At 41.0% G+C, this 10,776-nt stretch overlaps 1 protein-coding gene across 7 annotated transcripts in view; it reads left to right on the top strand.

The window, feature by feature from the left end:
• The window catches only part of CACNB4 (calcium voltage-gated channel auxiliary subunit beta 4), a 255,883-nt gene that overhangs the window by 204,464 nt on the left and 40,643 nt on the right, over positions 1-10,776 (top strand). For 6 of the 7 annotated variants that reach the window (XM_040475072.1, XM_040475073.1, XM_040475075.1 and 3 more), the window contains 4 exons: positions 4,756-4,886; positions 7,551-7,627; positions 9,169-9,188; positions 9,411-9,491. In XM_040475072.1, coding sequence (XP_040331006.1) covers positions 4,756-4,886; positions 7,551-7,627; positions 9,169-9,188; positions 9,411-9,491 — 309 coding nt within the window. Of the gene's footprint in view, positions 1-4,755; positions 4,887-7,550; positions 7,628-9,168; positions 9,189-9,410; positions 9,492-10,776 lie in introns of those variants that run through there. The other variant, XM_040475078.1, reaches the window with a different exon arrangement.

The following is a 10,776-nucleotide window of genomic DNA, read 5'->3' as shown; positions in this document are numbered from 1 at the left end:
AGGGTAGGTGATGGGTATTGAGGAGGGAATCTTTTGGGATGAGCACTGGGTGTTGTATGGAAACCAATTTGACAATAAATTTCATTTAAAAAAAAAGAAAGAAACTCTGCATTCTAAGATGGCATTATTGACACCAAGACGTACATAGTTTTAACATTTTAACCACTTGATAGCAAGTAGGTCAAACATCTGGATGTCTACAGATGTCTCTCTTTGCTGTGCCCATGTGAGCTGGCTGAGGCTCTACATTTGTTCCTTTGTTAAGTTACTCGTTCAAGATATAGTTCTTGAACATTTAGTATGTGCCAGGCCCTGGCAGATGTTGTCTGACAGGCTATAAAAAAGCAGACAGATTTCCTTCCCTCATGGACTTAAATTCTAGTGGGGAGACAGATAATGAACAAATACTTCCAAATTGTGTCTTTGGGGAAAAAATGAAGCAGATGCTAAAAAAATTAAAATATAGGGATGAGGAGGTTATATATACTTTTAAATACAGAGGTGATCAGAGAAGGCCTTTTAAAGAACATAACTGTTAAGCAGACACCTGAGGGATGAAGAGGAGCCAGCATTAAAACGATTAAAAGGAGGCCTTCTAGGGAAAGGAAACACTATGTGCAAAGGCCCTATAGTAGGAAAATAGCCTGGCACAATCAGTTAACTAGAAGAAGGCCATATGGCTGGAATGCAATAAACAAGGGACCTAGTAGTAGGAGACAGTTATAGAACTAAGTGGGGCACAGGTCAAGGAGAACCTTAAAGTGATCATGAGACTAGATTTTATTCTAAGTGGAATGAGAAGCCATTGAAGACTTTTTTTTTTAATGTTTACTTATGTTTGAGAGACAGAGAGAAAGGGAGACACAGTGCGGGCAGGGGAGGGGCCGGGTGAGAGGGAGACATAGAATCCAAAGCAGGCTTCAGGCTCTGAGCTGTCAGCACAGGGCCCGATGTGGGGCCCAAACTCACGAACGGTGAGATCATGACCTGAACCGAAGTTGGACGCTTAACCGACTGAGCCACCCAGGCTCCCCACCATTAAAAACTTTAAAAGCAGAAGAATGGGATGAATTTATTATTTTTTTAAAGCTACTCTGATTGTTATAGAGACCACGGATTGGAGTGGGATAAGTATGGAATCAGGGAGCCCATTAGAACCATTCTCAGTGAGAGATAATGGAATTGAGCCAGCATTACAGCAGTGAGATGGAAAGAAGTAGACAGATTTGAGATCTATTGCAGACATTCAATGAAGCGTGCTGGTGATGGGTCAGGTGTAGAAACTAAGATTGAGGGAGAAATCCAGCATGATCAAGGAAATCAAGGTTTATGAATTGATCAATGGGGATGGAGATGATGAGGGTGGGAAGAGGACAGATGAGGAGTGGACATCTCAATGGAGATATCAAGTAGAAGTTAGATATAAGAATCTGGAGCTCCAAGGAAAAGAGTTGGGCCAAAGATGTAAATTTAGATCACTAGTTTGTGTGGGTCAATGATCAAAGTCACTTAAAGGAGATTAGAGGGAGAAGAGAAGGCAGCCGGGCATCAAACCCGAAGGAATTCCATTCTGCAGAAGTGGGCTATGTGAAATGACTCAACAAATAAGGAAACTGAAAAGGAGAAGCCTGAGATATAGGATGAAAACCAGGACAGAGTGATACGTAGACATCAAGAGAGGAGTGTGTACAAAAGGAGGAAGAAGTCAGCCGTAGTGAATGGTGTCACATGTTGCCTAAGATGAGGAGTGAGGAACGAACATTGGATCGGCAACATGGTGGCCAGTGGCATGGAAGTCACTGGGACCATGGTCTGGAAGCCAAATGAAAGGGGATGAAGTGGGAAGGGGGTTAGGAAGTATGTTTAGTAAACATAGACCATGCTTTCAAGGAAGCTGACACAGACCAGGTAGTGGACTGAGGAGGATGTGAAGTCAAAAGAGGTTTTCTTTGAGAGAGAAGTGCTTGGAGCATCTGCACAGGCTGATATTAACAAACAGAGAGAGGGAAAGGTTGATGGGAAAGGAAAGATAGGCAATGGAGTAAAGTTTTGGGGGAGGCAAGAAGGGTGGGATCCAGACCCTGAATAGGGGAGAGAGATTTTTGACAGCAGGGTATCCACTTACTTATTGTAACATGCAGGGAAAGGATGGGTGAAGGCACAGACAGTTCAGAGCCTTGGTAACAGGAAGCTGGGGTAGCATGGACTTGATGGCTTCTGCATTCTCAAGGTGTATGTGGTGAGGATATCCATATTTGCCTAGTAGACGGGGACTCTCAGCCTGAAACATGTGCCCCAGCCTCTGAATGGTTAAGTTGCTTGTCTCACCGTTTCCACCAAAAATGACCAAACCATGTTCATTAGTCACTAACACCCCTTGCTTCAAAGGAGAAGCAGAATTTTAACAGGTAAGAGGTTCTCACATATTTTATCCATACCCACTCACACCTGCATTCCAATCTTGCTATACTTTATTGCTTTCCTCCATGCCATCAATATTCTCCATTTGTCTCGTTGGTTGCTTTTTGATCTACATGTCCCTTGATCAGTGACTTTCTCTTCACACAGGCAGGTGGATGGATGGTATTGAGCTGGTAATCCTATGTGGATTAGAGCCACTTGTTTTCAGAGCTTGCAATAACAGATAAGAAAACATCTTAGAAAGAGAAAGTGCTAATCATGTTAGGGAGATGAAAATGAGAAGGACTGGAGCAACACTAAGGTGACCTCCCCAGAACGCTGGCACAAGCTCCTGGAACATCCACATTTGCACACATTTGTGTAATCAGGTTGTAGCCTCCTCTCTCATCTGTCATCTAGAAAGCCATCTCTCATGCACTGTTTTAAACTTTTTTCAGTAATGAGAAGCTTAACCTTAAAGAAAAGCTACAGTTCTGCTTATCACATACACCAAATGACGAGTGTGTTAAGCTCCTGAATGTACTTAGCAACTTCCCGCCCGGTAGCTCAAAGAATTTTTCATTTACGTTGAGCCAGATTATCACCAAGCTTTCGCTGTTTCCTAGAACTAGGCTAAAACAGGTTGGGAAGTTGCCATTAACCATTTCAGGAAGCCCTTTAAGGTCACTTGGGTATCATTTAATAAATTAGCATTGTAGCAGGCTCAGTTAAAGTTCAGGAAATAACTTAAACCCTAGGACACTCTGACTCATAGTCTGCTTTGTCCCCACCACAATAAGATTTGAATTCCAGACCTGTGCACCAAAGATTCTAAAAGGGCTCTCTTGCCTTTTGTTAATTCCAAAATAAACAGGCCTGTTATTTCAGCCCTGTTATCCTGAAATAAAAGATGGGAAAATAGAAAAACCACGACTTAGATTGTTCAAGATTTTATATTAGGTCAACTCACATTTCTTCAGTGCAGTCTAATACTACATGCCATGCATGCCTCATGTAGGAGCTGTGTGCATAATAAAGGCCAAATCCCTAAGGCATATCATTTTGCTTTTGAGTGTGAGGCTGTTGCTGAGAATTACTCAAAGCTATGCAGAATTTCATGCTGCAGTGAGTTAATGAAACCATCCATTCCTCCTTCACAGTGTATCAATGTCATATACACATAAATTTCCCTTTTCTCTGAGCTAAGCAAAGTGTACTACATATAGTTTTTCATTTTGAAAAAAAGCAGATACTTTTTGGATCAAAAAGAGAGAGATTACCTTGCCCCACGCTGATGAAGACAAGAGTTTTTGGAATCATCTCTGGAGGATGTAAACAATAGGACTGATACCTGCATTGTAAAAATCATCTACCTGAAACCTTCCTTTGAGGCAGGTGGCTTGGATTAAATATACCTTCTGATTTAGGCTCCAGCAAATCTGTATTTCCAAATACAATTTTGCCGACCCACCGAATAGGATCACGTTCACAGGGTCTTACCCCATATTGTCTGAAGCAGTTGTGTGGGTTTGTTTTCTGAATTTATGTGTCATGGAACTTTATTGAAATGGAAATCCTGGTTTTTCTATTGAACTTCAGGCCATCTGGAGATTATTTCAAAAATTCCACATATATACAATATACTTCTTTTGTAAGAGTAACCTTTTTCAGCAGATAGTGAGATGGACCTTAGTTTGTAAACCAGTGTTTGGAAGATTACAGTTCTCCAATGAGAGTAGATTACAGACAATATTGTGGAATCTTTACCTGAAACTTTTCGACAAATAACAGACAGTTGAGTGTATTTCATCTTAGACTTGTCTGTCTTGTTCTCCAGGGTTCCAATTACAATGATGCATAATTATCCCTATACTATCTATTCCTTAAGACTTGGCTAGGGCTTCTTGACAAGGACCAAAGGAATCCAAAGATTAGGACCCAACTTTAGTCCAGGGATTGGAAAACTGTGGCCTGCAGGCTGATTAGAGCCTGCTGTCTTTTTTGGAAAGAAAAGGTTAACTGAACCATAGCAAATGCTTATTTGTTTACGTATTGTCTATAGCCACTAACATGTGACAATAGCAGATTTAAGTAGTTGCACCAGAAACCATGTGGCCTCCAAAGCCTAAAATATTTACTATCTGGGCCTTTAGATACAAAGGTTGTAGACTTTGGCTTTAGTCGATACATGTTCTGATATGTATAACATAGTATAACATAATGTAGTGTGTATATATAATATAGTATAGTATAATGTAAAGAGTATTTTTGGTTTTTCTCACCCCCAGAAATTAATTAATGGAATGTGAAGATAAGTGAATTACTATTGATAGCAGTTTTATTTCTGCATTCCAGAAATACAACAATGATTGGTGGATAGGAAGACTGGTGAAAGAGGGCTGTGAGATTGGCTTCATCCCAAGTCCACTTAGACTGGAGAATATACGGATTCAGCAAGAACAAAAAAGGGGACGTTTTCACGGAGGGTAAGGCTCCTTCCTTCTTAGAAACTTATTTTGGGAGGTGAGTAGAAAAATAAGATGATGGGGCGCCTGGGTGGCGCAGTCGGTTAAGCGTCCGACTTCAGCCAGGTCACGATCTCGCGGTCCGTGAGTTCGAGCCCCGCGTCCGGCTCTGGGCTGATGGCTCAGAGCCTGGAGCCTGTTTCCGATTCTGTGTCTCCCTCTCTCTCTGCCCCTCCCCCGTTCATGCTCTGTCTCTCTCTGTCCCAAAAATAAATAAACGTTGAAAAAAATTTTTTTAATAAAAAAAAAAAGAAAAAAAAAGAAAAATAAGATGATGTTTTCAAGTTTGCTTATCAGGTTAAATATGTATGCTTTGAGAGTAAAAGGTACTTTTCTGTATATGAGGTGTTTCTGACATTGACACAGAGGGGTTTCAGAGAGTTCATTTTCCCCACTGCATGCTAAAGTCTCACCTCATTGGCATCACCATGAATTCCACAGCGGAGATTTTTCTGTGGCCTCAGCAAACCCTGCTTGGAGATTAAGGTCTCCTCCGTGATGGTCACGGGGCATTCTTTCTCAGTACAGTAAGTGGGAACCTGACCTGACCTGGCATCAGGGCTCTTCCTGGTTAACTTTCAGAGACCCTCTCTCAAGCGGGCATGTAATGCAGTGGTACATATGGTATATCCCAGGGCTAGAGGTTGCCTCCACCCCATGGCATCTACCGTCTCTTGATAATGGAGTGAAGATTCTGTCTAACTTCAGATGAATCAACCTGTAGTACACTAAAGAAATAGCTACAAAAATCTCAGAGTGCAGGTGTTTGTAGGTCCCAAGGATACAAACAAAGCCTGAGAAAAGAGAAATCAGAATCATCCTGAGCCTGCATATATTGAGAACCTACAATGAAGCATGAATTTAATAAGTTATCATTTTTTGAAAGACCTAAAATAGAAGCAGTTCTTTCTCTTGACTCTCACTTCCTTTTTCTGTTGGATCCTTTTCTGCTTCAAAAACTCCTGTGTTCTTAAGGGGCCCTTTGCCTTTGTCTTAATGGGAACTTCTTAATTATGATAAAACATCACAAAAGTACAGTGAGCCCCACTTTTAATTGCCAATCTTCTTTAGTATATAACATGCCTGTAATATTATTAATTATTAATTCTTCTTATCCCTTCTTCTCTTGACTGTTTTGTCTCGATTGCTGCTCCTTAAATGCATGAGGAACACACGTTCCTGCTTTAGGACCTTTGCACCTGCTAGTTTTTTTTCTTATTGGAACACTTGGCTTCATATTTCCACCAGCTCACTCCTTCATCTGCTTCAGATCTTTGTTAGATATACTCTTTTCAGTGACCCCTTTTCTGCCACCATCTTTAAAATTGTACCCACTTCCCTTCCCTTACTTCCTATCTCTCTCCTTGACTTCGTTTTCCCTATTGCAATTATTACTGTCAGAAATACTATGTATTTACCTGTTCATCTGTTTGATAGTGATATCTCCCACTAAAATCTGTCTCTGTGAGGAAGGGATTTTGTCTTTCCCCCCTACTGTTGTATTCCTAGTTTCTAGAACAGTGGACACTCAGTAAATATTTGTTGTATGAAATAATAAATGAATTTTTATCATTTCCAAAATTGTTATTTTATTATTATTATTTTATTATGTTGTTATGTACTTTTGAATAAAAACTTCTTTTTTTGTGTGTGGCAGGCCAGGAGTAAAACCAAGAGCTCACAGACATGATCTTATACAACCCTGTGAGGTGTAACTTTTTCTGTAGATAGGGCAACTAAGGCTCAAAGACATGAAATATGATGTGCCAAGTTACCACGACTAGTAAGGGGAAAAGCCAGGATAAGAAATTAGATAGTTCTGACCTAGGGACCATACTCTCAAGCATAAAAGGGAAGAACATTAGGAAGGTAGGCTCCCAAGGGACTCTGTGGGCTTCTGGGAAGCTTCCAAAGCAGCAAGAGGAGACTGATGGAACAATTGCCCAGTAGGTCACAACTAATGTTTTTTGTGACCAAATCCTTACCTTTTTTTTTTAATTCTGACTCCCATAAAATCACTTTAAAAATTTATTTTTAAAGTTTATTTTGAGAGAGAGCTCACACACGTGAGTAGGGGAGGGGCAGAGAGAGAGGGAGAGACAGAATCTCAGTCAGGCTTTGCACTATCGGTGTGGAGCCCAATGAGGGGCTCGAACCCAGAACAGTCAGATCATTACCTGAGTCAAAATCAAGAGTCAGATGCTTAACCAACTGAGCCATCCAGGCACCACCCAATAAAATCACTTTTAAAAGGAAATGTTTTTTTTCTAGGTCTTAACAGCTGTTTTGAGCTGTGTTTGACATCCGACTGGTACATTGGTGACTGGTATTAAGCATCAGTTCACAAGAGTGTTTCTGTCAGTGATTTTTCTGCCTAATTTCTGTATTGAATAACTAGGAGAGATATTTTTGCATAGTATTTCCAGGTCCAGTTTGTTCCCCACCTTCTCTAAGAAATAGGTCAAAGAAAACATGTGGACAGATTCTTGAAGTTCTTCTCCAAGGCAGGATTTGGTGTGTTTTGAATTATTTAGTAGGATTTAGGCCAAAGAAAGCTTTGTACTCTCAAGTTCTATTTTCAAGGAATCTGGGGAATGAGTCCTAAGTTCCTTTTCTCTATCCTAGGAAATCCAGTGGAAATTCTTCTTCAAGTCTTGGAGAAATGGTATCAGGGACATTTCGAGCAACACCCACATCAACAGGTAAGGTTTTTAGGGGTTTTTTTAATGGAATGTTTTTTTTTTTTTCCCTTAGGATTTGAACATACACACAAGTAGTTTTACTAATTTGGAAATAATTTAAGGCTTTGATTTAAAAATTCTTCTACTTAACTCTTCATTGCTCATTTGCTTTCTATAGTAATTTGATTTGATTTAAAGGGTACTTGTGATACTAAAAATTCAAATCATTACAATCTGATTTTGAAAAATCTTGTTTACCCCCCAGAGCCAGTAACTGTCCATTGTGCAGACCAATCTGAAGCAAGTTCATTATTCCACCCAAGAACCCAACAGACTTTAAGATGGTGAAAGCCAATTAAAAAGAAAAAAAAAAAGTTGTAGACTCTGAAGAAAATGCTCTATTTCAGTCTCCATGGGGAACTTGAAGATGGTACAGCCTGGGCTGTGGAGACTGGAAAGGTTGAAGCAGAAAATGGGCCCAGATGACCTCATTTCTGTTTGGAAAGCAGATAACCAAGCCCTGGAATTAATGGAAATGAAGGGACAGTGGTGGTCCAATCAAGAGTTGTTATATATTTGATAATTATGGAGACATTCAAGCAGGAATTTTCCTTCTACCACATTCCCTGACTCCTATAGTCTAATTTGTTCTGGCCCAGAATTGATGCTGCATTAGGGCATCCAGTATTACCAACTCAGAAGGGCAAGTGTAAGGTCTAGCCTGGCCTACCGTAACTGCAGGAAACGGGATTGGTTCTGGAGTAGTGCTGAGTGCTGGGTCCTTGTTTGGGTGGATCTTTCCTCATATCCTGTGCTCTGAACTGAACTAGGTCTCTGGGTTGTCCCCAGATGGACCGGACCCACTTTGATGGCCAAACAAAACCAGTTTAAACAAAATCAGTTTAATCAGGTATCAAATGTATTTTGCCTCATCCCCATTTGTTGGACATTTAGGTCATTACAAACCTATTACACTATTACAAACAAGAAAGAACAGGAATAAATGGTTATAAATTTATTTGAAATTAAGAACAGCATAGTAGGAAAAATATGTCACTATCCTGGAAAGAAGGAAAAAACTTAACGAACACACAAAGGACTACAGAATTTTCTCCTGGTTCATCAAAATTACAAATCCAAAAATAACTCCTGATTAAGGTGATGATCATTTTTACCCAAATCGTCGTTCTTAATTCCTTTTTATCAAATTGTATTTGTCCAAGTTGTTCTCAGCCACACTGTATGCTGTGTGTAGCAGGAAACAACCTATGGCCCATGGCTGGCCCAGAATTTCTAGTGTTTTCATGCAGTCCACCCTCCACACCCAACATGAAATCAGGATATAAGGTCATTCGTACGGGGAGAAGTTGTCTGTTTTTTCATTTGTCTTCAAAATTGTCTCATCCAGAATGAAATAATAGAGTAGTTCTCCACAGAGTGGGTAATAGTGACATGATGAGAATTATAGGGACAAATTGGTACATTCTTCCATCTTTTAAAATCATGTACTATCATTTACAGAGATTACCTATTTTGATATGGCTCTCATTGTTGTCTTTTAGCAAAACAGAAGCAAAAAGTGGTAAGTTGTGTTTCCTTTTTAAATCTTCCTTTAAGGTTTCTATCCGCACGTGCCTGCAATGTTCCATTTCAGTGACCCAAATGGCTATAAAATAAGGGATGAGCCTCCTTGGTGGGGACCTGTGGTAATCATTTTGTGCTCGACCTGAGAATTACGATGCTATGGCTTTTGAGAAGGCATGCTTATCCTCACCTTGTCATGCTGTCCAATCATCTTTTTCAGACGGAGCACATCCCTCCTTATGATGTTGTGCCATCCATGCGTCCGGTGGTGTTAGTGGGGCCGTCACTGAAGGGTTATGAGGTACAAATACCAGTCTGTTATGCTTCAGTTCTTGATCAAGAACCTAGGAGACAGCCTTGGGAGCTTGCTCCTCTAGGGTCTGCTTACAGAGAGGTACCGATGGGGCCAATTCTCCACATGTGAAGGCGGGTGGCACAGCATGGGGCTCATGTGGCCCTTCACTCTTTCTTCCCTCTCTGGCACGCTTCTTATCTTATATGTATCACTTTGTTTAGAAATACATCCCTTAAAACATTTATGATGGAAAGTTGTGGTCAAAGGTTTCCTCTGCATTAAATTCAAAGTGAAGGACTATGTAGTCTCAACCATTCCCGTTACTGTTGGAAATAATCAAGTATGGGAGCACCTGGCTGGCTCAGTGGTAGAGCATGCAACTCTTGATCTCAGGGTGGTGAGTTCAAGCCCCATGCTGTAGAGCTTATGTAAAACTAAATAAATAAATACATAAATGCATAAATAAATAAATGAGTATGAACAGCACAAGAGAACAATGTAGGCAATCTTCCAGCAAACTTAAACCTTCAAAGCACCAACAAACCTCACCTTGCTGGGTGCTCAACATGATGCCATACCCCACCAAATATTTCTCTCGTTTATTTCAAAGACACATAGAAGGGAAAAATTGTCCACGAAAGTATTAATGAACTTGTTCAGAGATTAAACAATACCATGTAAGAAGGAAAAGAGTGAAGGCTTTAGAAGTACTATGTTTCGGGTGTTTCCATTTTGATTTTGTGCTAGCATAGATAAAACTAGGTGGGGTGGGACATTAAAATGTGTCTCCTTCCTTCCTCTCCCCCTTCCCTTCGCTTCTCAGTGGGGAATGTCCGAGGAAAAGCAGGCGAGTGATCTGTAGGAATGGAGAATTTCTACCAGCATGCACAGACTAGCAGGTGGCCAAGCCCAGGGCTGGCCACAGGAGTTCTAGCTGGTCCTCACTGGAGGCAAGCACCCATTCGGGCGAGCCAAGGACAGGCAGCACTTGCGAGCAAAGCCAGCCTATTGTGGTCTCTTGGCTGCAGTTCTATCACCTAATAAGGGAAGGGAGTCTGCCTTAGGTCTAGTGAACACTGCTGGCTCGTTCAACACCCTAGAGGACAACCAAGGGGGAAATTTGAGTAAGTGTAAGTGGTTAAGCATGAAAAACGCCTTCCAGGACAACCTGCCCTTCCCCTCAGAGACAACAGGCTGTGTGAGGTCTTTGCTCAGACAAAGTGCCCTTCCCTTCCACCTCTCTCACTTTTGACTTCTCTCTCTCTCTGTCTCTCTGCGTGTGTTTGCCTCA

The sequence above is a fragment of the Herpailurus yagouaroundi genome, unplaced genomic scaffold, assembly GCF_014898765.1.
Source record: "Herpailurus yagouaroundi ecotype Mexico unplaced genomic scaffold, PumYag 140, whole genome shotgun sequence".
Taxonomy (NCBI): domain Eukaryota; kingdom Metazoa; phylum Chordata; class Mammalia; order Carnivora; family Felidae; genus Herpailurus; species Herpailurus yagouaroundi.
Note: the sequence above shows the minus strand (reverse complement) of the source record. Positions and strands in the feature narration are given on the sequence as shown.